Source organism: Pinus tabuliformis, chromosome 4_2 (assembly GCF_031772625.1).
Source record: "Pinus tabuliformis cultivar Carrire ecotype Pingquan chromosome 4_2, CPIR1, whole genome shotgun sequence".
Taxonomy (NCBI): Eukaryota; Viridiplantae; Streptophyta; class Pinopsida; order Pinales; family Pinaceae; genus Pinus; species Pinus tabuliformis.
The window spans coordinates 1091643773-1091671418 of record NC_142304.1 but is presented as its reverse complement, the minus strand read 5'-3'; the positions used below and the strand labels follow the sequence as shown (position 1 = coordinate 1091671418).

At 37.7% G+C, this 27646-nt stretch overlaps 2 protein-coding genes and 1 long non-coding RNA gene across 4 annotated transcripts in view; 2 read left to right on the top strand and 1 right to left on the bottom strand.

Moving 5' to 3' along the window:
* LOC149173445 (SUPPRESSOR OF GAMMA RESPONSE 1-like) overlaps window positions 1-25766 on the top strand; it is a 67733-nt gene extending 41967 nt beyond the window's left edge. For both annotated transcript variants that reach the window (XM_089424613.1, XM_089424614.1), the window contains exons 3-7: window positions 23639-23825; window positions 23962-24434; window positions 24753-25088; window positions 25186-25283; window positions 25390-25766. In XM_089424613.1, the coding sequence (XP_089280739.1) occupies window positions 23639-23825; window positions 23962-24434; window positions 24753-25088; window positions 25186-25251 (1062 nt within the window). In that variant the 3' untranslated portion in view covers window positions 25252-25283; window positions 25390-25766. The remainder of the gene's footprint in view (window positions 1-23638; window positions 23826-23961; window positions 24435-24752; window positions 25089-25185; window positions 25284-25389) is intronic.
* Window positions 1159-26959, bottom strand: LOC149173444 (uncharacterized). The gene is made up of 4 exons (XR_016259123.1): window positions 26712-26959; window positions 2131-2174; window positions 1804-2012; window positions 1159-1499 (listed from the first exon to the last, which is right to left on the bottom strand). It is a non-coding gene; the product is annotated as an uncharacterized LOC149173444 (long non-coding RNA).
* On the top strand, window positions 3834-11474 carry LOC149173446 (uncharacterized). The gene is made up of 3 exons (XM_089428086.1): window positions 3834-3912; window positions 10538-10679; window positions 10796-11474. The coding sequence occupies exons 1-3, from the start codon at window positions 3834-3836 to the stop codon at window positions 11256-11258; spliced, it is 684 nt and encodes a 227-aa protein (XP_089284212.1). The 3' UTR covers window positions 11259-11474.
* Window positions 26960-27646: the final 687 nt, after the last annotated feature.

Genomic DNA, 27646 nt, shown 5'->3' with positions numbered 1-27646 from the left:
GTTAACTAGAAAAAGTCCAGTTCAACTTCCTAATTTAGAAACTCACTAACAATAGCCAAATCAAATTGCTTATAAGGAGATTGAAGGCACACTTTGTATTAATAATTTATTGAGCACGAATTTGTGAGCAAGTGAGCTTGTGAGAGGAATGAGCCAAGAAGTTTTCTCTTGTGCGAGTTGGAGAAGGAAGGCAGCTTTGAGAAGTGCGCTGAAAAATAGGAGGAAATTCCTGTTTTTTATGAGCTAGGAATGCACTAGGAAATAGGGACATATTTCCTAAGGAATGCGCATAAATTTGGAGCTTAGGTTTGCACAGTTTTCGAGGAGCAGATCAGTATTCTAGCGTGTGTTTCAAGCCTAGTTTAAAGCAGACAGAATATTGTATTTTTTCTGATTGAAATGAGCTGGTAGTAAGAGATCTGTATCTTATTATTCTTTAATAAAATTCTGAAGCAGGCAAGGGTTTTTCCCTGTTGCGTTCCCTAGAAAAATTGTGTTGTTTTCTTGTGTGAATTTGTGCAATTATTTCTGTTCTATTCCATTGCTATTTGGTAGAGAAATTATGTGTCTATGTGAAAAACAAATTGTTTTCAGATTGTCCATACTAGCAGATCAGAGTTCTGTGGAAAATCTACAAATTGAAGAAGAAACTAGACAAAAGCTTGAATACAACATTAGCGAGTTTTGCATGCTTGAATATGGTGACAAGAATAAATTTGTTTTTACTGTAGCTACAAAATTGAAAATTAGGAAAAGTGAAAGCTAAAGTTGGAAAGCTTGAAACCTTTACTCAACATGTTAATGTCTTTAGGCACAAGATTTGCTTATATGTGGGTCATATCTGGCAAAGAAAATGAGATACACTAAAGTAAAAATGAGGAGTAACAGAGCCCAACATGACCACTAAAGAATTAGATGAAAAAATCAAACCTTGTGCATTTCTCACCTCCCACCCACATATTCTTTGGGTTGGATGGATGAATGAAGGGAAGATATAAGGTGCACTTGTTTGTGTTGGAAATATCAAGAGGGAGGGGGCGCGGGGAGGGTTTGAATCAATATTTCACTTAATTTTAATTTCTTTCAGAGCATTAAATACTATTACCACAAATCAAATAAGATAATGCATCACATCACATGAACAATACACAAGAATTTTTAGGTGGAAACCCTTTCAAGAGAGAAACCACCGAACACTTTTAATATATATCTTGAAAATTACATCAACAGGAAGTTCCTACTTCCAAGATTCTCCAACAATTAGGAGGAGGTTCCAACCCCCTCATTTATCAACTCCCACTGAAAGCATGCCCCAACACCTTGCAGGATATTCCAACTGGAAGGATATTCCAACACGCTGGTTTTATCAGCTCCGACTGAAAGGATGCTCCAACACCCTGCAAGCTCAAACTTGCGCTAGCACCACCCTGCGACTTTGAAGTGTTCTCAGGCTCCAACTTGAAGAGACTCCAATCTCTGCCTTTGCACCACCCAAGCACCTTGAAAATAAAAGATAGTTAAATAAATGTGGGCTCTCGTACCAGGGACAATGACCCACTTACAATGATATACAAATAAACCATTACTGTTGTCTCTGCTGATGTATGTCAGATATGTAATGGTATAATGTCAATCAACTTTGTCAAATTGTCAAACTGTTACAAACTTATTACCTGAGAGATCAAATTTCAAAACTGGTTCTTGTATCCTGCTGTAGGTCTGCCTACTAATCTTTTATCCAGGTCTTGCCTCAACATTCAACACTAATACAAACTGAACAATTTACAAAAGCTTGTTTCATACCTCAATTTAGTTTGCTGATGAGAGGTGTGCCTTTTCTGCCACTGATTGCTTCAGATTTTGTCAAGAGATCTGTCCTTCAATAGCTGTTCAACAAGTCCAGAGACAAGCCTTACATCTGCTTCAAATTGCAGTCCTTGAGATGACCAAGACAGGCTTCAACAAGTCAAAACACTGCTCAAAGTCGGCCTTAGGTAACTCTTCTTGGCATGCTTGATTTTTAACACAATTACACATCCATTAGTTTCTGAAAATTCTACAGTTTTAACCTCACTAATGAAGGTGGCATAAATCAGTCATGTCAAAAACTAAGAACAAATCAGATTTTACCTTTTGAGCTATGTCAACCTCACTGCATATGCTGATTATGTCATCTACATAAACCAGTATAATCAACAAGTCATTGTCCATGCTTCTAACATAAAGGTTTGGATCAAAAGGATTTCTTTTGTCAAATTTTGTATACTAGGTTCTTGGAGCTTGTTTCAACCTCTAAAGGATTTTTATCGATATATTCAACAGATACTCCTTATCTACAATATCGAACCCTTTTGGGGCTGTTATGTTTTTGCTTCCAGATCACATAAATTTTCTAATCAAAGAAGGTTGCCATATTTTCCACCATTTAAATTGTAATCAACATTTTTGTTAATTCACCTATGCCTACTAAGCAAAGCCTTTTGCACTAACTTGCATAGGTGCAGATACATTATATGAAATATATATGTTATTTCTTTAGAAAATTAGGATATATACTTGGACGGAGTCAAGGTTGTTTGTCTTTTGATCTAATGCTTAGATATTGAGAGAGCTCTCTCTTTTTATTTCTATTTTTACAGAAACTAGGATAGAATTCTATTAGATAAAAGGCTGTAGCTGAGGCTTAACAACAGATTTTACAAAAATTGCTAGTTGTAGATTTCAAGCAAAAATGCCTGCTCCTTATCATTTGCATACATATAGTTAGTCTGCTGTTTGTCATCTGCATACATATAGTTAGTCTGCTCTTTGTCATCTGCATACATATAGTTAGTCTTCAGAAAGAATATCCCAATTCTTCTTACTGGTATACTTTCATAGAAAGACTCCCAAGCCTAAAAATATTTTGTAAAACATAAAAATTAACAGAAGGCATGATAAGTCTGTGCCTATTCCAGCCACAAGATTTGATAAGCATCCGATGCATGGTGTCCTCCTCCTTGGCCTGCAAGTGAATTGAATTGGCAGAGATCCTGAAACTTGATGCCATAGATTGAGAACTTTTACTCAAATTAATTACCAACTTCCTGAGCATCTTGCACTCCCTTTCCAGAGAATATGTTTGCTGGTTATGTTGTGCTAGAGTTGTCATGATTATGGAGTTTTGAACTGCTCACTGATGTTCATTTTCATGAACTTTTGTGGTGATCGGAAAAATGGAAGCCCTGTTGCCATGAATGGTCTCTTCATGCTTAGGGAAGGCTCTTCAAAAGTCTTAAGCCTCCCTGTAACCTATGGCAAACAAATAGAGCTGCCAAGATTACTTAAAAAAGGAATTAAACCAGAGTGATAGGTACACCATAGTGTTCGCCCAGTCAACCAGAAATAAACACAGAGCAAAGAGCCCTAGGAAATTTAGGATGAAACTCCGCAGGAAGAAATTTCCAATTACAAATAGAAACACAATCCCTCCAATTCACAACACAGGAATAAAATGGAATTTATGTTCATAAATTTCCTCACATTAGAAAAAATTATAGAAAAGGGTTGTGGGATGAAAAAAACAACCATGGGCAGTTAAGAAAGAAACAAGCAAATGTTGTAGAAAGTAAATTAGAGAAGAATAGTTCTATGCCTTTGTTGCATCTGAAAGGAGAGGTGTTGCATTTGTTGAGGTGTTGCTCATATGGCGAAACTACTTAAATCTGCAATTCATATCATTCAATCTTGGACCACCTATGGAGCTCCTATATTAGAGATTTTTAGATCTATGGATCCCACACTCCTTGTGAGAACTTGCATGGAGACGAAGAACTTAAAAAACATGTCGAAACATGATGGTTTTCAAAGACTTTGGGGTGTTTCCAAGGGAATTCATACCTGTATTGGCATTTCTCTGCGTTTTCTGTAATGGTATGTGGGTTGGTTGGGCATTTCCTGCAACTTAGGGCAATGCCATACTGTACAGTCTTTCCAAAGACTTGGGGATGTTTCCAAGGGACTTTATAGCTGTCTTGGCATTTCCCTGCGTTTTTGGTAATGGTATGTGGGTTGGTTGGGCATTTCCTGCAACTTAGTGCAAATGCTGTCCAAAGTATGCATGTACATTTTTGGAATTAGATCAATGAAGGTGGAGCTATGTGAGTTTAGAAGTTGTCTAGATTTTTTTAACTTTGATGATTTCCATACATGTATTTTCACTATATTGCAGAAAAGGGGAGGAAATCAAGTGGAAATCCATCTGATCTTGTAGCTTTGTTCTTTTCTAGATCAAATATGACCCTTTTCTTCGAGGGAAAGCATTTCCAATGGACTTTATAGCTGTCTTGGCATTTCTCTGTGTTTTTGGTAATTGTATGTGGGTTGGTTGGGCATTTCCTGCAACTTAGTGCAAATGCTGTCCAAAGTATGCACCTACATTTTTGGAATTAGATCAATGAAGGTGGGCCTACGTGAGTTTAGAAGTTGTCTAGATTTTTTTAACTTTGATGATTTCCATGCATGTATTTTCACTATATTTTAGAAAAGGGGAGGAAATCAAGTGGAAATCCTTCTGGTCTTGTAGCTTTGTTCTTTTCTAGATCAATTATTGTTATTGTCTATTTTTAAGGTCACAGCCAAGCTAGACACCAAATTTGTGTATGAGACCCCCTTGTTTGTGGGATAAGGGACCCACCTTCGTGCAACGATTTCATTGCTAATCAAAGGCATACATACTCTACCACCCTCTGGTTTTGAACCTGTGACCTCTTAGGAGGAAACACATGCTCTTAACCATTAGGCCCACTTAAGAAAAGATGACCTTTTCTTCTAGGGAAGCTTTTTCTCCATAACCTCAAATTTTGCTCGAGGATAACCAATATAGGGTCTCTTGCTGCATCTTGCATCTGTCATGACAACACCATTAGCATTCTGGATTCAAAATTTTCCATTCCGACCTCTATTTCTTAAAATAATTTTCTGGAAGGGTGTATTCTTTGTCTCCTTCCCCTAACCAAGTGACTCTTGATTTTTGTTTTGAGAATGTATTTTCTTTTTCCTTTTTGTTTATCTGCATTATCTTGAAACTCATTTTCCTTGACAAGTAAAGGAGTTGTAGGATCTTCAGTATTTCATCTTTGAGATATCTTACCTCTTTCTCTCTCTCCTTTTGCTAAAAAATGTTTTCAAGTGTTTCTTTTTTCCGATTCTTTTGTTTTTCTTTTTCCATCCTGAGCTTGTCTTTTTCTCTGCTTGATTGCTCTTCCTTCCACCACGCTTGGATGCAATCTTTTATCTGTGAATGGGTGAGAGAGACACTGAAGCCTTGGTTGAAATCTTCCAGTCTTCTAATCTTTCCTTTCGTGTCAAGAACTGTGTTAAAATCCCCTACACTGGTTGCATTTTCCCTTTTTCTTTGGGTCCATTTTCTTATTTGTTTTGTTTTCTCCTTTTCTTAGTTTCGTTAGCCTGTTTGTTCTGCCATCGCTCGTCATTGCTCTGGATGATTTGTATCTAGTGCGAGAGTCCAATGGCACTCCAAACACATTCCTGAAAACAACCTTTCAATCTTTAAGAATTTAAAATTCAGCACTTTTGTGTCTGCGATTTCTTTGCATTTCAAATTAATTCAACATTAGATATGCTAACAACAGTGTAGCAACATAAAAAATAGCAATAAGAAGTACCAATATCAATGACAACAATAGTGAGCACAGTTACTAATAGAACAACAGAAATTTGAGCTGAATAAAACTAGACATTTCATTGAGAAGCTTCTGTGATATACAAGATAACTATTTGTATTTTACTTACATAATTAACATTCCCCCAGTGTTTTTCGTACGTTCAAGCAGTGCCAATGGAAAAAACATTCAACTTTCTAGTGTTCCTCGGACCGAGGCTTTCTGCTATATTTTCTAACCACAAGAGAGACTACCATAAAATGGAAATTTTTCTGCTGAAGCTCTTCTAAGGTTTCCCTTGAAGTTTGGCTTTGCGAAGGCTTGGTGTTGTCTCTATTACCGCTCATTGGCTTTAGCACTGATTTAATTGGCATCTGGATTCTGAACAACCCTCTTTTCCCTGGTAAGTTTGGAGCTTTAGTTATTCCCAGGCTATCTCTCACGGTTAACTCAGTTAACCGTAAAAATGGGATTGGGGTATATTTAATATTGCTAGGTTATGCGTTGAACTGGATTTAAGCAATGTACTGTTTGATAGAATCATCCTGGATGGTTTGTGGTGGATTCTATGATTGAATATGGGAATATCTCCTTTATATGTGGCCTATTTGGGTGAGTTCCAAATCTCTTCCTTCGCTTTTGGGTGAATGATGTCACAGTAGTAGTTAGCTCTATAGGCAAGCTGTTATTCCTAGATGGTAAAAACGGGAATGGGGTAATATTTGCTGCCAGTTTATGTGTTGGCTATATATTGTTTGATAGAATCATCGTGGATGTGGATGGCCCGTGGTGGAGTCAAGAATTGGATTATGGGAATATCTTCTTCAGATGTAATATATGCCATGAGTTATGATATCTTATGGCATCTTTGCCCCCAAAGGATTTTTGAGTAGGAAAAGAAAGCCCTAAATGTGGGATATCCAAAAATGATAAAATCATTAGTAGAAAATCAAAAGGAAAACAAAGAAAAGTTGTACATGCTAGGGAACCAGTGTAAGGAGGAAAAGAATACTGTCATGGCAGGTTATTATTCCTAGATAGTAAAAGTGGGGATGGAGGTATATTTACTCTTGACAGGTTGTGTGTTGAATTGGATTTAAACTATGTATTGTTTGTAGGATCATCCTAAATGTTGATGGCTCGCAGTGGATTCAATGATTGTATCATGGAAAATCACCTTCATATGTAAGATACGCCCATGAGTTGTGCTATCTTATGGCAGCTTGCCCCGAAGTATTTTAGCTCCAAAATGTGGGATGCCCAAAATGGTACAAATTGCTTGTAGAAAATCTATAGGAAAACAAAGAAAAAATTGAACAGGCCAGGGAACCAAAGTGGGGGAAGAGGAAACCATAACAGATCAGGGATCCACCTATGTTAATTTTAGGATAACAATGGTGTGTTCTATGCTTATAGCAATTTTACTTCAATTTTCTTTATTAGCCTAATATCATATCCAGTATAGAAATCACATCAACATGATAGTAAAATGCAGATAGAACATAAACAATAACAGTGGAAGACAAGCCAACACGAGGACATAAGATATGGCATCAGCGAGGGACAAACCCCAATGTGGGGAAACCCTTGATCAATTCTTATAATTCTTCAAAAGTTCAACAGAGAGAGAGAGTACAATTTACAATATTCACTTGCCCAAACTTATCAGTCAAAACAGCGGAAAACAAAAAGCGCTAACCAAAAAGTCAATGCTGGTCAACAGGGCTGAAATTGACCAAAACATCTCGGTCAACTCAACCTCCAAAAGCAAGATAATGCAGCCCAAAAAAATCTGAAAATAACAGTCAAATATGGTCAACAAAAGTCAATGCAACAACTTGAATTAGGGCAATCAACATTGGTCAACGCATGGGTCAAATTGCCTCAGGTTTTGTGCTCAGAAGAGCAACCTGCCCAAACAGAAGTCTCCCTCACAAAAGTGAAGTCAAACAGGGTCAACGCTGGTCAAAGTTAGCCTCCTGAAATTTTGGTCAAATTTGGTCAACGCAGCAGCTAGAAAAGACATCCTTCCTTTCACACGTGTGGAGAGAGAGAGGCCCAGAAATTCGTACCTAATCAAGATGAGCGAGAGAAAGATGAATGAGATGAGATGCCAAAATGAGGAGGCACGTTGTATTTATATGTAACGTTGAAGGTTGGAAGAGGCTAATTTGATGGCTGGCCAACCTTGACAGTTTGTCTATAATCAAAATAAATTCATAAATTCATTTGTACATGTCAGAATGGGATGATCTTTAGATCAATTCTACACCTCTTGGAAAGAGGAATCTAAGAAAAATATCAGTTGCCTCATGAGAGCTGTCCAAAGTGATGTTTGGCCCTAGTTTCCACTAGGGAGAACATCACCTGCCAAACTGTCTGACAATCTACACCAGTGTTGTGAAAAGCGCGATTAAATCGCGCTTTTTTGAAAAATAGCGCTTTTTTCCCCTTGTCGATTTAATCGCGCTTTTTACACGAAAAAATCGGCTATTTTTTTGTCGATTTTTTCCAAAAAAAGCGCGGGGTGTCAGGGCAACGCGATTTATAATGAGTTTTTGGGTTTTTTGTTTGTCATTTGGATAGTGGGCGCGCGGAGAAGGAGGAAGGAGGTGTTGGAGAGCAGTTGAAGAGGGTTTGTGACCAAATCTAAGTGCTTAGAGGACAAATTCAAGAGGAGACCATCGATTTCTCCATAGAAACGATATGTTGATTATTTTTTTTTTTGTTTTCTTTGTTTAAAAACATTGTTTTTCTATGTTTTTCATTGTTTTTCGTTGGGAAACTTCATATGGGCACCATTTTCCTTTTGTTTTCATTGTTTTTAAAGAATTTTTTGTATTTTCTCATTGAGTTGGGATGGGTAACTTGGTATGACTATGGGAACCAATTTTTTTTGTTGTTGTTGTTGTGTTTTGTTCATTTTTTTAAACATTGTTTTCGGCATTTGTCATTTGGTTGGGTAACTTGGGTTTGGAACTTTGGATTCTGGAAATTTGTAACTTGTAATTTTGTAAATGTTAAATTGTAATCCTAAATACCTATTTCCTAATCCTTATTTTCCCATAGGTATGCAAATTCAAAGTTCAAAAACAAACATGCCAAGGAAATTGGATCCTTTCTGGGAATATGGTGAACCTAAAGCTCCGAATGATAGACAAAACTTGAATTGCAAGTTGTGTGGAAAGGAGATACGTGGGGGGGTTTACAGGTTGAAGTTTCACCTTGCACAAATCCCAGGACATGATGTGGGGCCCTGTACAAATACAAATCCTGAACTTATCCAAAGAGCCATGAGAGCATTGGGAGAATTAGAGCACACTAGAGAGGCTAAAGAAAAACTCAAAAGGCAACTAAAAAGGTCAGCTGAAGGAAGTGGGCCAAGTGGCACTGGTTCTACTGCAGCATCAGTCAATCCGGTAGCTGCATCATCATTTTTTGTTCCTCGAACCACACCTGGTTCACAACCATCTATTGGTTCAATGCTAAAAAGAACTGATAAAGAACAAACTGACAGGTTGATGGCAAAATTTCTCCTCTGGAGTGATATTCCTTTTAGCATTGTAAGGAATAATCTATTTTTCCAACCTACTGTTGATGCTATTGCCAGTGTTGGCCCGGGGTACAAAATCCCTTCTTATCATGATTTCAGAGGCCGGATTGTTCAAAATGAAAAGCGTGACTGCACCCAAAGATTGGAGGATTTTAGGGCATCATGGGCACAAACAGGATGCACTGTTATGTCAGATGGTTGGACTGACCAAAAGGGGAGAACCCTTATAAACTTCTTGGTTAGTTGTCCCAAGGGGACTATGTTTATCAAATCTGTTGATGCATCTCATCAAATCAAAGATGCAAGAACTTTATGTGATTTGCTGGATGTGTTTATTTTGGAGGTGGGTGAACAACATGTTGTCTAAGTCATAACGGACAATGCTGCAAATTATGTTGCTGCTGGTAGAATGCTTATGGACAGGCATCCTACTTTATTTTGGACACCTTGTGTTGCCCATTGTACTGATTTGATGTTAGAGGACATAGGGAAAATTCCCTTTGTCAAAGATATTGTTGACTCATCAAAAAGCATCACAAAATTTATATATAATCATACATCTGTGCTTAGCTTGATGAGAAGATTCACCAACAACAAAGAGTTGGTGCGCCCCGCCATTACACGGTTTGCCACGAGTTTCATATTTCTTCAATCCCTCTTGAATTCTATGTGGGATGTGAAGAGAATGTTTCTTTCAGAGGAGTGGCGTGCTTTGTCAATGAGCCGCAAACCAGAAGGAGAGGCCGTATGCAGACTAGTTTCATACCAGGAAGACTTCTGGGCGGGAGTGCAGGAGGTATGCGCCGTTACTGAACCTTTGGTAAAGGTTCTTCGGTTGGTTGATGGTGAGAAGCCCGCAATGGGCTATTTGTATGAAGCCATGGACAGGGCCAAAGAAGCCATTTGGGCCTATTATGATGATAAGGGAGATGATGGGTTTCAGAAACAACTCCTTCTATGGGGAGTGATTGATGAGCGATGGAACAATACACTCCATCGTCCCATTCATGCTGCTGGGCTTTTCCTGAACCCTGCATTTTCTTATGCATGTGGGTTTGATTTTGATGCTGAGATCATGGATGGGTTCTTATCCTGTGTCCAGAAGATGGTGCGATCTCCAGAACAACGTATAGAGATCTCTAAACAAATTGAGACATATAAGATAGCAGGTGGCACATTTGGCTTTGAGATGGCTATCACTGATAGGACGATTAAAATGCCAGGTATTTTTTAGTTTGTAACTTTGTTTCAAATTTCATTCTCTTCAATTTCCATTTTTTTCTTATGTTTATTTAAAATTTTATTTGTAATTTTGTTGTAGATGCATGGTGGAAAATGTATGGTGGCAAGGTACCCCTTTTGCAAAAGCTTGCGATACGCATCCTCAGCCAAACATGCAGCTCCTCAGGATGTGAGCGCAACTGGAGTGTATTTGAAAAAATACACAACAAGAAGCGCAACAGGTTAACACTTCAACATTTAAAATATTGCAAATTTCCAAATAAATTTTTGAATTCATTAAACAATATTTTTTTTTATAATATTAATTATTAATTATTATTTCATGATCTTTGTACAGGTTGGAGTCCCAGCGACTTAATGACATGGTCTACGTCTACTACAATCTTCGATTGTGGGTGAGGCAACTTGAGAGGACACCTGATGTGGATGCCATCTCATTGGATGGGATTGACACCACTGCTGCATGGAGGGTTGAGGCCGAGAGGCCTCTCATGGATTCTACTGATGATTGGTTAGTGCAGGATGTAGTGGAGGGGGAGGAGGAGGAGGAGGAGGAGCAGGTGGAGGAGGAGGAGGAGGAGGAGCAGGAGGAGGAGGAGGTGACATCGCCTACCCGAGCTACCACTGCCACCAGTAGAGGACGTGGTCTACCTCCTGTAGCTCCTACTTCTAGTTCTTCAGCTTCTAGAGCACATCAGACTCCACTGCCATTTCCACCAGCACAGGCACCAACATCTACATCTAGAGGGAAAGGGAAAGCTGTGACATTTTCTCGCAAGAGGGGCAGAGGAAATCAATAGGATTAGACTTTCATTTTATTGTATATGACATTATGACATGATGAGATACATTATCATATTTTTTGTTGATATTTTGAGGCTGAGTTGGGACTCAGGAGTCAGGACTTACTATTCAGGACATGATTCAATGTTATGTGTGATTTTAGCGCTAGAAATGATATTAAACATCTTATATATTAGTTTTTTTATCATATTTATGTGTCAATGTATTTATTTTATGTTGTAGATGGTTTAGATATTAAAAAAATTGAAAAAAAATGAAAAAAAATGAATATTTTTGTACCAAACGATTTTTTCCCGCTTTTTTCCCGATTTTTCCGGTTTTTTCCGATTCGTTCCCCGCGCCGATTTAATACCGCTCGCGCTTTTCACAACATTGAATCTACACCAACCCTGTCACTGCATTGCTTTGCTCTGTTGAACCATGAAAAAAGAAGAAATGATCGAGAATGTATCATACCATTCTCCACTGACCCGAAGTCAGTGTCCAACAACAAAGAGTGTCATACCACTCTTAATTGACCCATAGTCAGTTTCCATTGATCCCAGATCAATATCAACTTCCTAGCATAGGGTGTATGGTAGTACACAACACGTCCATAAGTAGTACTATGGTCCCTATCCTCATTTCCTTGCTCATTGACCAGATGAGAGGTACTTCCCATGAGTCCCGGACTGCATGGGTAGGATGTGCCGACAGGAGAAGGTGAACCATTCATCCTGCTCATATGCGATAGGGGAGGGTGAACCACTCAACTTATGCATATGCCACCATGGTGTATCACAGGGGAAAGTGAACCATTCACCCTGTACACAACGCACCATTAGGGGAGGGTGAGTCACCCTATGGTCGCTCATCGCTCTAAGAAGTACCCCAAGCCCCCCAAAGCTCCCAGAGCTCACTATCCATCTCATACAGGGCTCTCATAAGAGGGTCTCTCCATGTGTCCAAGTCGTTCACAGAAGGTTAAGAATTTGACCTTCCTGAGGGACTTTGTAAGAATATCGACGACCTGCTCATCGGTCCCAATATGTTATTGCTCCTCGCTCCTGGATAAAGTGGTACCTGATATCAATATGCTTGGAGCGATCATGAAACATAGGATTCTCAGAAAGGCGAATCCCACTTTGGTTGTCACAGAAGATCACGGTGGTATCCAACACATGTCCAAACAGCTCACTAAAGAGCTTCCTCAACCAGACAACTTCACAGGAGGCCAAACTAGCAGCAATGTATTCAGCCTTAGTGGTGCTTAAAGCAACCGACTTCTGCTTCCTGCTCATCCATGATATTAAAGTAGAACTTAGAGAGAAGCAACATCCTGATGTGCTTTTTCGATCCACCACACTACCATCCTAGTCTACATAAGAGTAACCATGGAGCCTCACATTCTTGACAATGTATCTCAGTCCATAAGTGATTGTGCCCCGAAGATATCTAAAGAGATTCTTGGTAGCAATCTAATGTATATGATGAGGCGCGACCATAAACTGACTCAATGTGTTCACTACAAAACATATGTCTGGACGGGGGTTCACCAAGAACATCAGGGCCCCTATGAGTTGACAATACTCAGAAGGATTTCCTAAATCGAGCCGTACAACACTTCTGCATAACTTCTTGAAGTTAAATTCCAATGGAGTAGTCACGGACTTGCAGTTCACCATCCTAAATCTTTCAAATAGCTTCACAACATATTTTCCTTGAGAAAGGAAAATCTCCCTTGGCTTTTGCCAAACCTCAAATCCTAGGAAATAATGCATCAGTCGTAAGTCCTTCATATCAAATTCGGAAGCCAACACTCTCTTACATTGATGAATAAGAGGGTTCGCACCTGTCAGAAAGAGATCGTCCACATAGAGTACCAAGATGAGAGGTCTATCATTCTCAACCTTAAAGTAAAGGTTGAGATCAACTTCACTTCTTGTGATTCCCATCTTCATCAGATAACTATCGATCCTCTCATACCAAGCTCGGGGTGCTTGCTTCAACCCATAGAAGGCTTTTTTCAACTTGCATACATGTGTCTGACGATCTCGAACTTCAAACCCCTCAGGTTGTTCCACATAGACTTCCTCTTTAAGTGAACCATGCAAGAAGGCGGTCTTGACATCCATCTGATGTAGATTCCATCCTTGCAAGACAACAAGGGCTATAATCGAACAGATGGTGGTGTAGCGAGCAACGGGTGCAAATATCTCAACATAATCTACATCTTCCTTTTGAGAGAAGCCTCGAGCAAAAAATCTGGCCTTGAACTTCTCAGCGCTTCCATCAACACCATGATTGATTTTGTAGAGCCATTTAGAGGTGACAACAGATTTGTCGTGGGGTCTAGGGACCACATCCCAGACATCATTCTTCATAATTGACACCTACTCTTCGTTCATAACATCCTTCCATATTTGTTGCTTCAAAGCTTCTTCGAATGAGCAAGGTTCAGATTGAATAATGGTGCTCATAGCAGTTATGTACCCTCGGTACCTATTAGGCTTCTTGCTTTCATGAAATGTCCCCCTCAGTGCATCTTTGAGAGTTTCCCTCAACCATGAGGGTCTCCTTTTGGAGGAGGGGGGCTCATGAGGAGGAAGATCAATCGGATCCATCGGTTCTCATCGGTTCTCATTGGCTTATCTTGCGAATATCCTTGGAATAGGAAGGTTGCTAATCTTCCTTAGGACAACATCCTCATTGAAGGTGACATCATGACTCAACTCTACTTCTCTTTGACCAGGCACACAAATTCTATATCCCTAAAAGTTTCACTGTAGCTCACAAAAGTTCCTTTCTTTCCAGATGCCTCAATTTACTTCCCTTTTCTTTCGACATATGAAAGTATACGTGACTACCAAAAATTTTAAAATGAGAAACATCGGGATTTTCACCTGTGAAAACTTCTTCAAGAATTTTGGAGTCCAATGCTTGATGAGGGCATCGATTTTGAATGTACACAGCAGTGCTGACATCGTCTCTCCATAGGAACTTTGGAAGTCCTTAATCATGAAGCATGACACGAGTGGCTTCAATAATGGAACGATTTTTCCTTTCAACAACACCATTTTGCTCAGAGTATATGCAGTGGTAGTCTCTCTCTTAATGCCAGCTTCCCTACAATAGTCATTGAATTCATTTGACTCATACTCGGTTACATTATCGGTCCTAAATATCTTGATCTTCTTCCTTGTTTGATTTTCCATGAAGGCTTTGAAGACACGAAACCATGAGAATATTTCATCATTCTTCAAGAAATATATCGAAGTTTTGCTAGAGAAGTCATCCACAAAGACAACATAATATAAATATCCTCCTAATGATGTCACAGGCAACATACTAGAGAGATTAGAATGAACCAATTGCAAAATGTCCCCTTGTATGTTTTCCCTTGGGACATCCCTGACATACACCTTTATGCTCTATTTGGAATTCGGGCATACCTGTAACCATCTCCCTTGCATCGGGTCGAGTCTTATAGTGAAGATGAGAAAACCTTCGGTGCCATAGCTCGGACTGAAGAGATGTGTTGCAAGACATGGCTCCCAGTGGACTTCCTCCAATTTGATATAAACTGTCAACCCTAAATCCAAGAGTAAATGCTTCTTTGAAATTTCTTTTCCACACACGTACCTTTCCATCGATGAATGCCACCTTGAATCTTTTGTCTTCCATTGCCGAGATAGACACTAGATTCTTCTTTAGATCAGTTACATATAGTACTTCTTGAAGATGAACGATGTTACCTTGATTCAATTGAAGGGTAATATTCCCAACTCCCTTCACAAGATAGGAGTTGTTGACCACTACGTGTCAATGACCCATCGCAGTACACCCCCTTTTTTGCAAAAGGGATAGGCCCTGATCAATGTGTTCCTGCCATCCAGCTATCATCATCAGCGCAAGGATTGCCTTATAATGTAAACCCAGTCTGCATGTGTATAATGTAAATAATCTCAGCAGATCCGTGGCGTGTATGTAATCACCTAGGTAAACCTACTTTTCTGGTGACGATCTTCATTCCGGGAGGTTTTTTTGTCTCATCGATCAATTCTCGGATGGTCGGCAGAGTTTTCCTTCAGCGTTACCCCAAAGCCGTGTTGGCATTATGATACAAGTGTTGTCCTTGATGGCAACTCACTCAGAGGTTGATACAGGTGATGGCAACTTAATCAGAGGACAGATCTTAGTACATCAGGTCAAGAAAGAGATATACGCAGGTTCATTGTGACAAATCAGCTTATACACGCGGGTTGGACGTGCCGAAGACGCGTATGCGTATACACGCACTTTCACGTAAGGAAAAGCGCGTACATGTGGGAAAACTTATGTCTTGGTCCGTGGTATTTAGTCCTTGGTATTTGAACCTATGGTTGTGGACCATGGTATCTCGTCAGAAGTGTTGACCCCAGGTATTGGGTCCATGGTATTGTTTCTACATGGTTTTGGACCATGGTATTGAAAGAAGCCTAACCTATATAAGGATAAGATCATTAGGCAAAGAGCAGGAGTAAGGAATGGATGTCTGATGAAGTGGGAAGATCTATTATTGCTGGTTATCTGTTTGTGATGCGTGGCTACGGTTGGATATGACAACGAAGGTATAAGTAATTATCTTTAGATCTGTACGCGGGTTGTCTCTGGTGAAAGCGCGTATACACGCGGTTTTGATATAGTCAAGTAGCGTATACATTATGAGATTTGGTGTTTCAGGTTGCTGTTGATTCTAGTGGTTGTTGCAGAGTTCTGGGCTTTGGTTTGTGTTTTGTATTTTTGATGACAGGGTTTCAGTGATTCAGTATTGGGTGATTTAGAGATTTATGATGCAAGTATAAGTTGATGATTGTATTGCAGCAGTGATCGTTTTGTAGTTATGTGTCCAGTCTGAAAATTTATGAAACGTGGTCCCGGAAGAAAAGAAGGTTGTAGCCTTCTGTAGGTCAGCACCTACGTACTAGTATATTAGCTAGTACAAGAGCTGAGGGGGTTGTAGCTCTCTTCCAGAAGTAGCTGGAAAACGAGAGAGGGTTGTAGCCCTCTGTAGGTTGAAGCCTGCGTGCTGGTAAAGGACTGCACCAGTACATTGTAAAAGAAGTTTCTTATTAAAGGAAGAAAGAGACGAATTGCAGTAGGTGGTTTTCACCCACATTGGGTTTCCATCTTATATCTTGGTGTTCATGTGTGCTTCTTATGTGTGATGATCTGTTATGTTTTACTGCACCTGATTACTGTTATTATGGTTAATAATGTTTTGATGAATTTACTGAAGATAAGCTAACTGAATCATAAGATTACTGCATGTACGCTAATAGCATTTAACACAGTCGCGTATATACGCTGATATACTGAACTGAAGCCGCGTATATGAATTTGAGTATGAAAATTGAAAAGTATCTGATTTGATAATACTGATTCACCCCCCCCCCCCCGTCCCTCTCAATATTATTTCCAACAAGCCAGAGTGGATTTTGTCACTGGGATCTTAGGAGAGTCCTAGTGATCTATATCGAGTCTATGTAAAAGTGATTTGAGAATAATCCTAACTATTTGGTTAGGTTATTTTATTACAAATTGCTTGATTTGCTAGATTATATTTCTGTCGCAGATCTGGATAGTCTGTGAGGGTCCTTTTCAAATGGGTTTTCCCCCTTGAGATGTAAAAAATGTAAAATCATGATGTAAAGTGTCTGGAGGGTTAGAAAAATAATTTATCCCCTTGTAGGTTAATTAATTAAATTTTTTAGACAAAATTAATTAAAATCCTAAGTCGAAAATTTAATTAATTCTATGTCTTAGGTAAATTTAAATTCTCCGAAGGCAAAATTCGTTGGTTCTTAAAAATTAAATTTTAAGAGATCCAAGAACTAAGGTCAATTGATTGTTTTGCTAAATTTTAAGCCTTTGGTCTTCTGGGGTTAAGTCAAAGTCTAAATTTCGAGGAAATTAATTCAAAATTTTACTTTTTGAATTGATTAAAATGCATTTAATTGAAAAATTTGAATTTTCTCAATAATTTAAAATTTCAACGTATGAGATTAAAAGAAATTTTGATCCTCATCAATGGTCGAAATTGCTTTGACGAGGATCACTCGAACTAGCCGTTGGAGGATTTATCTTTAAATAGGAGGTTATTTGTCAGTCAATTCATCCGATGTTTGGATTGTGCACTAAGCTCTCATGTTCTCGTATACTTTTTTGAATTAATGCAAAAGTGTTTGGGGTTTCAATGTGCTGTAGCATTCCTCTTCATGAATTTATGGTAACATTGTTTTAATTTCTGCTTAATATTATGTGAAAACTATCAATCAATAGTTCTCTTAGAATAATCTGAATACATGTATCTTATTTAGTTTGTTGGATTTAGGGTAGCATTTTTAATTTTGATTGAAGTAGCAGGTACCTCTATTTCTTCAGAATTTTATTGTTGTTCTATTTCTCTATTTGATTTGATGGTTGATCTAGTGTTTGCAGAAAATCTCTCAGGTTTTCATTGAGCGTTTAGAGATAGTTCTCGGTTGGACCAGACAACTTTCAACACATATTTTCTGAAGAGCCTACTTCATATAAGCCGATTTATATAATATAATTTTTTTTTTTTTTTTTTGTTGGTTCTTGTTTCTTTTAATTTTTTTTTCTTTCTGCAGGTTGTTTTTGGGCTAGTACCTCTAAAATTTCAAAATCTTTTAAATATTTTGTGGAAATTTTGATAGAACTGGCTATTAAGAGCCTTAGATTATCAAATTTGGGAGCAAAGTTGGACTCATACTCAGATCTGATAGATCTGTAAATTATTTGTATACATTTGTATTTTATTTGTATAGATCTGTTATTTACTTGTGTAGATCAGAATTTTTGTTACATAATTTTGAATTTTAACACTTGGGTATTTTGGGGATTTTCTCTTTTTTTGTACATATTGGGTATTGAGTTTTTCTTGTTTCACTTGTGCATGAAAAGATCTGAGAAATCAGCCAAGAAAATTTTCAGATCTGAGCTAGATATAGACCCTGGAGGGCAAGATCTGGGCTCACAGATTGTTTGCAGAAATAAATATGAGAAATCAGTAAAGAAAATCTTTAGATCTCAGCTAGATGTAGATCTTGGAGGGCATGATTTGAGCTCAAAGATTGTGTGCAGGAATAGATCTGAGAAATCATCCAAGAAAATCTTCAGATCTGAGCTAGATCTAGACCATGGAGGGTAATATCTAGGCTCAAAGATTGTTTGCAGGAATAGATTTGAGAAATCAACCAAATAAATCTTCAGATTTGAGATTTTTGAAGCAAATCTGAGAGTTTTGAGACAGATCTAGGCCGTGGAGGGCAATATCTTATCCCAAATCTTCTTACAAAGCCAGCCATTAAAGATTTTGCAATAAATCTGAAGATTTGAAGCAAAATAGTTTTTTTTTTTTTTTCAGAACAAGGGTTTCAAGTTTTGGGGCTCCTAAGCCCAAATCTGCCTTCTCCTAACCCAACGCTAGTTCTATTGGGCCTAGTGTTAGCTCTCATTGGCCCTAGATTCCCTTGCTCCATTTCTGATTTGAATATTTGATTTTCTGAAGCTAATCATTGGTGGGTTTTTGCAGAAAATTTGGTAAAAAATTGTGTTTCAGATATTGAAATTTTTTTGGCAACTTGGGCAAGTGATCTTCAAGGCCTAGGGCCTAAGGATTTGGTCTCTAAATCATTTTTTTCTCACCGTTTGCTACAACAGTCATATACCTTTTTAATAGTGGTGAAGAAACCATCTAAGTGGTTTGAAATTAACTAAAAAGTTTCTAAATACATTAATAAGTCATTTATGTTTGATGTGTATCAAGAATTTGGCCTAGATCTACATTTTGGGTCACTGTTATCTTTGAATAATTCTGTTTCTGAAGTCTGAAATATAACATTGAAAAAATTTCCTGTGGGTTATCCTAAAATCAGTGACTAAATTGTTTAATACATTAAGGAATTAATTTCTTGAGTTGGACATTCATCATTAGGCTTATTTCATATTTTAATTGTTGGCTGTAATAAGTATATCAGATCTGATATAATTCCGGAAATCACATCATAACACACTGAAAATTTTGATAATTCATGTGGGCAAGCTTGGAAAAATTTCGGTAAATTTTTGGCATAAAGATATCATTGATAGCTTACTTTTTTCATTGTCATGTTGCTGCTGTCATAAAGTTTTTCTTACTGCTGTTCTAAAAGCTGATTTCTGAAAATTATGTACTCTGTCATGGAATTGTGATAAAATGCGTATCTTTTGTTTCATAAATTGAGTATTTTTTGAGCATTTGTTGATATTAATTGCAAAGAAGTTTTCGTTCTCTTTGAGCTATAACTGTATCAGAAATATTTGAAATAAGCTTGTGTTCTAATTATAATATCTTCAGGGGTTTAATTTTGAGTCTTCATCTAAAAAAAAGCGAGCATTTCATTTGGGTAATTGAGGGCTTTTGCGACATAAGTGTTTTCCCATTCTTAAGTCTAACTTCATCTCATATTCCGGTGCATTTGCATATAAGTTAACTTTGCAAAGATAAAATTTACTTCCAAGCATAAGCTTGGTTGATAGACAGATAGATCTCCATCTGTTTTTCTTAAGAAGCCTGTTTTAATAGTACTTAAAATAGTGACTTTATAGTGGTCAGAGCCACAGTTCTCTGCAGCGCCGGAGGCACCGGGTATGTTAGAATTTCAGGAGAGGTATCGTTAATTACACCTTAGTGTGCTTTTCCTGATTTTCTCTCTACCAATTACCACAGAATCAGGCTCAACATAGAAAGGATTGACATTTAAATAGGCATTTAACTAAAATTAACCAAGATTTTTGCATCTCACATTAGTTTCAGGATCTACATTTCATATAAAATAGTCATCCATCTAAGCAGCAGTTGCTAATCGATTACTTGGTCTTAATTTCCCTAGCAAGATCTTTGACTCCACAAGGCACTGGTATCAATCGTTTAAAATCTAATCAAATCCTATAAGTCTTGCTAAATTTTAATCAAGTACTTGATTACTTCACTGTGTCTCCCGAACGGGTTGATTCCCAACTAGTTCTTCTTCATTTCACTTTTCCATAGGATCTACCCCCCTTAGCGTACTGTAGGGAGACAACTTAAACGGAGAGATTGGGGATCAGGGTGACAACCCCTGATCTGAGCCGTTGTTGCGGTGCTTAGACATTCTGTGCGACAACAGGAGTTATTGTCTCCAAGGATAATTTCCAAATTTGTATCATTCTCTATCAAATTTGAAAGAGCTTCCTTGTACCCGGTGAAGTGCCTTGAGGCACCACTATCAATCAACCAATTTCCCAAGGTATCCGGAGGAGAGACAGTAGAGAGGGCAAATATAAGATAAGATTCCTTTTGCTTAGAATTTACAACATTAGACTCATCATACCTGGAGTTTCTTGTTCTTTTAGAAGCTCGATCATTTTCAAGTTGAGTGGCTGAAGCATTCCTTTTCCCTTTGTTGTTGAACTTGCCATTCTTTTGATTGTTGTTGTTGCCCTTGGAATGATTGTGATCATCATCATGAGATGTGTCCCTTCTATTTGAACACTCCCTGGCATAGTGACCAAACTTGTTGCAAACGAAGCATCTTCCCTTTCTTCCATTTTTGAATCCCAATCTTCCTTGACTTTGCTTCTTTGAACCTGCATTGTTCTTCCTCTTGGCATGAGAGAGAATGCGGTAGGATTATTCCTATTCGAAGACATCTCCAATTCCATCATCCTTGTTTCTTCTTGAGAACATCTAGTCATCAATTCTTCAAAACTTGGAATTTTGTCATTATTGAGAATAGTAGGTGTTGAACACATGCCATTCGGGAGGAAGACTTCCAAACACAATGAAAGTGAGCTCCCTGTCAGCAATAGTTTCACCAATCGAAAGAAGATCATTTTTGATCTTGGCAATCTTCATGAAGTAGGATTGAATATCCTCACTTTTCTCTTTTTTATATCCTTCAACTTGTTCTCGAGGAAAAGAATTTGATTTGCATTGCTAGATTTGAACATGCCAACCAACCTGTCATACATCTCTTTTGATGTATTCAAATCAAAGATGTAAGCGACTAAGTGCTTATGAATAGAATCCTTCATGATGTTCTTGGCTTTAACTTCACCCTTCATGTACTTTGTCTTAGCAGCAGCTGGTGCATTTGAAGGAGGTTCCAAAATCTTTTTCTACACATAATCCATGACATTATTTTAAAATCAAATCAAGAGACATCTTCCATGCATGATAATCGGACTTATCATGAAGCTTATCATCAGACTTGAAGTAGGATGTGGAGGCCGTTAAGACTTGTTCTTGATCAGTGATTGTTCCTCTTAGTGATTACTCTTCACTTTTGTTTGGGCTGTCTTCACCTCACCTCTGATACCATGTTAATTTTAGGATAACAATGATATGTTTTATGCTTAGAGCAATTTTACTTCAATTTTCTTTATTAGCCCAATATCATATCCAATATAGCAATCACATCAACATGATAGTAAAATGTAGATAGAACATAAACAATAACAGTAGAACACAAGGCAACACAAGAGGACACAAGATATGGCACCAACAAGGGACAAACCCCAATGTGGTGAAACCCTTGATCAATTCTTCTTATAATTCTTCAAAAGTTCAGCAGAGAGAGAGAGTACAATTTACAATATTCACTTGCCCAAACTGATCAGTGAAAACAGTAGAAACAGACAGCCCTAACCAGAAAGTCAACATTGGTCAACAGGGCTGAAATTGACCCAAAACAGTTTGGTCAACTCAGCCTCTAACAGCAAGATAATGCAGCCCAAAACAGTCTGAAAATAACCAGTCAATTTTGGTCAACAAAAGTCAACGCAGCAACTTGAGTTAGGGCAGTCAACGCTGGTTAAAACAGGTCAAACTGCCTCCGTAATTTTTCAAAAGTTCAGTAGAGAGTACAATTTACAATATTCACTTGCCCAAACTGATCAGTCAAAACAGCAGAAACAGACAGCCCTAACCAGAAAGTCAACATTGGTCAACAGGGCTGAAATTGACCCAAAACAGCTTGGTCAACTTAGCCTCTAACAACAAGATAATGCAGCCCAAAACAGTCCGAAAATAACCAGTCAATTTTGATCAACAAAAGTCAACACAACAACTTGAGTTAGGGCAGTCAACGCTGGTTAACACAGGTCAAACTGCCTTGGTTTTTGTGCCCAGAACAGAAGCCTCGGTTTTTGTGCCCAAAACAGCAGCCTGTCCAAACAGAAGTCTCCCTCACAAAACCAAAGTCAAACAAGGTCAACACTAGTCAAAGTCAGCCTCTTGAAATTTTGGCCTCCTGAAATATCGGTCTAATCTGGTCAACGCTGCAGCTAGAAAAGACAGTCTTCCTTTCGCACGTGTGGAGAGAGAGAGGGGCCCAGAAATCTGTACTCAATCAAGATGTGAGAGAGAGATGAATGAGATGAGATGCCAAAATGAGGAGGCACCTTGTATTTATGTGCAACGTTGAATGCTGGAGGAGGCTAATTTGATGGTTGGCTGACCTTGACAAAATAAATTTATAACTTCATTTGTACATGTCAGAATGGGATGACCTTTAGATCAATACTACACCTCTCGGAAAGAGGAATCCAAGAAAAATATCAGCGACCTCATAAGAGCTGTCCAAAGTGATGATTGGCCCTAGTTTCCAAATTTAACAACCTAGGTTAAATCTGAGACATTTAGCCCAGAGCTTAAAAAAGAAGTTCCTGAAATGAAGGAAAAGGTTCCTCCAATATAAATAGGCATAAATTTATAACTTCATTTGTACATGTCAGAATGGGATGATTTTTAGATCAATCTTACAACTCTCGGAAAGAGGAATCCAAGAAAAATATCAGCTACCTCATAAGAGCTGTCCAAAGTGATGATTGGCCCTAGTTTTCAAATTTAACAACCTAGGTTAAATCTGAGACATTTATCCCAGAGCTTAAAAAAGTTCCCGAAATGAAGGAAAAGGTTCCTCCAATATAAATAGGCATAAATTTAAAATGGTCCATCATCTCTTGACATTTTAGAATAAAGTTTACCAAGGCCCTATGCATTATGAGGACTGCAGACGTAAGAATCCCTTGTCATTCTAAATTTCAATGAAGGGAAGGTAGAGGAAGCCAAAGCACGCTCAGATTTATAAGGTTTTGCTGATCCAATTTTTTTTGAAAAGCTGAAAGAGATACGCCAATTTGTGATGCACTTAATTGCTGTTCCTTTTTATCACTGTGCTTTTATAGCTGAATTATATTATAGCTCTCTTTCTTCTACAAAGAAGAAACAAATCGTGATTAAATAGTTGGAGTGCTATTTATTGAAAATTCATTCTTTGCATATGCTATGCTCTGACCCTATTATTTTCAGGTGACTCAAGAGTGGCCAGGGCTTCCCTCTGGTGTAAAGTTTGAGCCTAGTGACGAACAGCTTGTAGGACATTTAGCAGCAAAAGTTGGAATAGGAAATTCAAGGCCACACCCACTCATCAATGAATTCATTTTGACACTAGAGGAACGTGACGGCATTTGTTATACACATCCCGAAAATTTGCCAGGTGATTGTTGGCTATCTTATATATTTTATGCATGCATTTATTATGCACTTGTATAATAGGGTCAAACATTGCTCAATATCCCATTATTTTTTGATATGTAATATTCATTTGTACAATTGTCTTATTGGAAGAATAGGGGTCAAGCAAGACGGAAGCAGCACCCATTTCTTTCACAGGACAAGCAAGGCTTATACAACTGGAACTCGTAAGCGTCGAAAGGTTGACAATTTTCGTTGGCACAAGACAGGAAAAACAAGGAAGGTATGTGAAAATGGGGAACAGATTGGTTGCAAAAAAATAATGGTCCTCTATACGACTCCTGCAAAAGGCTCAAAATCAGTGAGAACAGATTGGGTGATGCACCAATACCATCTTGGGACTGAGGACGATGAAAAAGAAGATGAGTTTGTTGTGTCAAAAATACAATTAAAGCAATGTGATAAAAATGATCCAGGCATACCTGAAGAGGAGGATGCTGGGACTTCAAACAGCAAAGGTGATCCATCAACACCTACAACAAGTACTCCTCCCCAACCATGTTCAAAGAAGCAACATTCTTGTCTTGATCGAATTGAGGAAGAACATATGTTTCGTGCATCATCACCTCAGGTATAATCATTGCTGAATAATACTAAATAACATGGTCTTGCTTCATGGTTTTGTTCCATGTTGGCATTTGAAATTGCCCCTTCAACATTTGATGGTATACATTTATGTTTGAGTTTAGAAAATTTGGGAATTCCATTGTTCATGTACTTCTAGGTCGTTGACACAGTGTCAATCCAAAATATTATACTAAAAAATAGGTTCTTATTTATAAATTTTAGTTGATTATTTCAAATCAATTTGCATTTTCAAATGGCCTTCAATATATGAATTTATTGATACAGTTGTTGTTTTGTGATTTCTTAAACTTTCTGGAAATAGGCTGAAGATCTTGATCCAAAATTTCATTTGCCTTCCAAACCTATTGAAGCAGAATGTGATGGACAGATCTATATTCCAGACGTGACTTCATGGTTGGCAGGGGAATCTCAGTGTTTTGAAGATTCACAGGAGCAGATGGTTGGCCATTTTTCTTGTGAGGAGATACTTGGAAACGGATCTTGTCAGGAGAATGTTGAAGAAACGAACAACATCCCTGGTTTGTCTGATTGTGGTCGGATTGGAGGGAATGGACATGAAAAGGAAATGCATCAAACTTCATATTCTGATCTAGCAAACTTAGATTTTGATACGCCACCTGATGGGCCCATTCCATTAGTAAGTACTTCGATATAACTTACTTGACGTCCTCATCTTCAATATCTAGTTCAGTTTTGCCACTGATTTTTATTTTTTAACTCTCATTATTCTGTAGGATTCACAGTTCAGTTCCCAAGAAAGCCTTTTAGGATGGTTAAAGAACTTTGGTAACAGCCAATGAAGTATATGATGAACTTTTTCATGCATGTTAAGGTCAGAAGCCAGTCAAGTTCCCTTAACAAGATTATGTATTTTGCTAGATTCCAATTTAATCCATTCCAACTAATTGTTGTATCTAATAATTTGCGTATTTGTACAGGTCATGCTCGGAGGTTATTTTGTTTTGAAAGGAGTTGAATATCCATCTACAGATTTACGGTTTCGATTTACATCTGGAATCAATAAACCGTTAAAAAGATTTTTCACACCCTATTGATATTCATTTTTATCTCTAGTATATCAGCACTATTTATGGAGGAACAGAAAAATGGACTGATATAGTATGGTCACATGTGTGCCAGCATTTGCTTAATTATAATTTATCATTTATATTCCCAAAATGACAGTCTGCAACTTGGTAAAACACCGAAGTTGGGCCAATGAACTAATTAGTCTGGTGAATTGGGGTCTCTCAACTATTTTTGCCGTCTTCGGAAGCACTTAGCAATCTATTGATTTTCATATTTATCTCTATTATATGAAACAGTGTATATAGAAAGACAGAAATTTAGGACCCATCTAATATGTTCATGCCAGTTTTCAGTTATAATTTATATTTAGGAATGCCATTACCACTGTGTGCAATTCCGTACTAGTCTGGAGAATTGTTGGAAACTTGTTACCTTGAAGGGTTCAAATTATTGTTGTTTTCTTTCTGCATGCCATAGACTACTCAGAATCATTTCAATGTTTGCAACGCATGTCTGAAATATAAAAGTCGTAATGTTATCAATAACATGCATAGAGAACAGTCATTTCTTGAAACCCTTATATCAGTCTCATATTGGATGAAATGAAATTACTAGTTTCCAGAAATGGGCATAGAGAATGGTTTATGAAAGGAGTAATAACTGTTAGAATATGATAACAATATGTTAAAAGAAATTGTCAATGTAAAACTATGTTTAGCTATTTTGTTGTGGTAATTCTGATGGCTTTACTAATCATAAGATAATTATAAAAAATTATTGTAACAGTGCCTATATTTTTTAATGATTTCTAGAGATTAGGAGGCTGTGTGGGTGTAAGCCTGATTGTATTATTTCTCCCGCAATAAAACTTTTTGCCTTACTTTGCTCGTGGATGTTTCTTTGACAAAGTGTCAGGTTGTACTACGGAAACTCTTGGGTACACTATTATAGTTCTGTTTGCGCCATTGTTCTGCTAAATCGTGTGTATGTAGGTTCTGAAAACCAACAATAACAACAATAAAAACAAGAAGTATAAAACATATCTTCCTGGTTAACCAATCCAAACTAGAAGTATAAAACAGATAGCATGATAAGGCAACTGGAAAAGGCTAACCCCCGAAACATGGAACAATAATGATCAAAATCCCTGTGTAGAAATGAGAATATAGAATGAGCAGATCCTACATTACTGAGTCCTTGATCATATTGCCAGGAGAGCGTCGGGGCTCACCAGGGTAGTAGTCTCGAAGTTAACCATGAACTTTTCGTTGACTGTTCTTACACTGATTCCCAGTATAATAAAACCTGGTATTGTGCTCCCGCCTGTGGGGTATGTCGGAAAGAGACGGGAGCAACAACATTGCCTTGTAACCATCTATGGGAGGGGATACGATACATGGAAGATGAGATCTAATCTCCTTCCAACATTATGAAATTCAGATTGATTCACATAAATAGAAAGTTGTGGTAAATTTTGCCGAAGAGTTGCTGCTTTTCATCTTGAAAGAGATTAACAGTTAAACCACTAATCTATAACGTACATCAGTTGAGCCCCTACATAAAAATTGGTATTTATAATTTGTTTGATTGGTTGTTTGATGGTTGAAATTCGTTTAGGTATACATATAAAGGGTATTGCAATTTATTCGAGTTCAAGTAAAGAAGTATTGTATTTCTTTGAAAAAATTTCCAGTGAGTTATATTTTAAAGGATGAAATTAAACGAGTAGGTATTTTTTTAATGGCAAGGAAGGAGTTGATTTTACTAGTTAGTTCATTGTTTATACGGTTGATTACTTCAGTAGGTGTAGGTATTTTTGCAATTTTTTTTGCATTATTAGTATATATATTAGAGTTTATATATATAGTTAGTTAGTTAATTTACTGATGTGTAATATTTTACAAACAGTTATTTGTGTACACCTAATCCACACACTATGGGTACATCTCTAACCAACACCTAGTCCATATATAAACGATAAATGTAAATCAAAGAAAGGGTTAGGCTTAGATGTTGTCAATAATTGGATTGACTGTCACTATCCATGTAAGCATCAATTAGAGACTGAAAATAAATGCAAAAATATGTGTGTGAGAGAGACACATGAGAGGAAATGATGCTATACATAAAGTTTGAGAGAAATTATGAAATTGGTTTTAGTTCATT

What these genes read in the sequence shown, in the direction of transcription:
- LOC149173446 (XM_089428086.1), top strand. Translation starts at nt 3,834, where the DNA reads ATGATGGTTTTCAAAGACTTTGGGGTGTTTCCAAGGGAATTCATACCT. An exon ending in TCTCTGCGTTTTCTGTAATG is followed by an intron (nt 3,913 to 10,537) that starts GTATGTGGGTTG and finishes ATTTTGTTGTAG; the next exon opens with ATGCATGGTGGAAAATGTAT. An exon ending in CACAACAAGAAGCGCAACAG is followed by an intron (nt 10,680 to 10,795) that starts GTTAACACTTCA and finishes ATCTTTGTACAG; the next exon opens with GTTGGAGTCCCAGCGACTTA.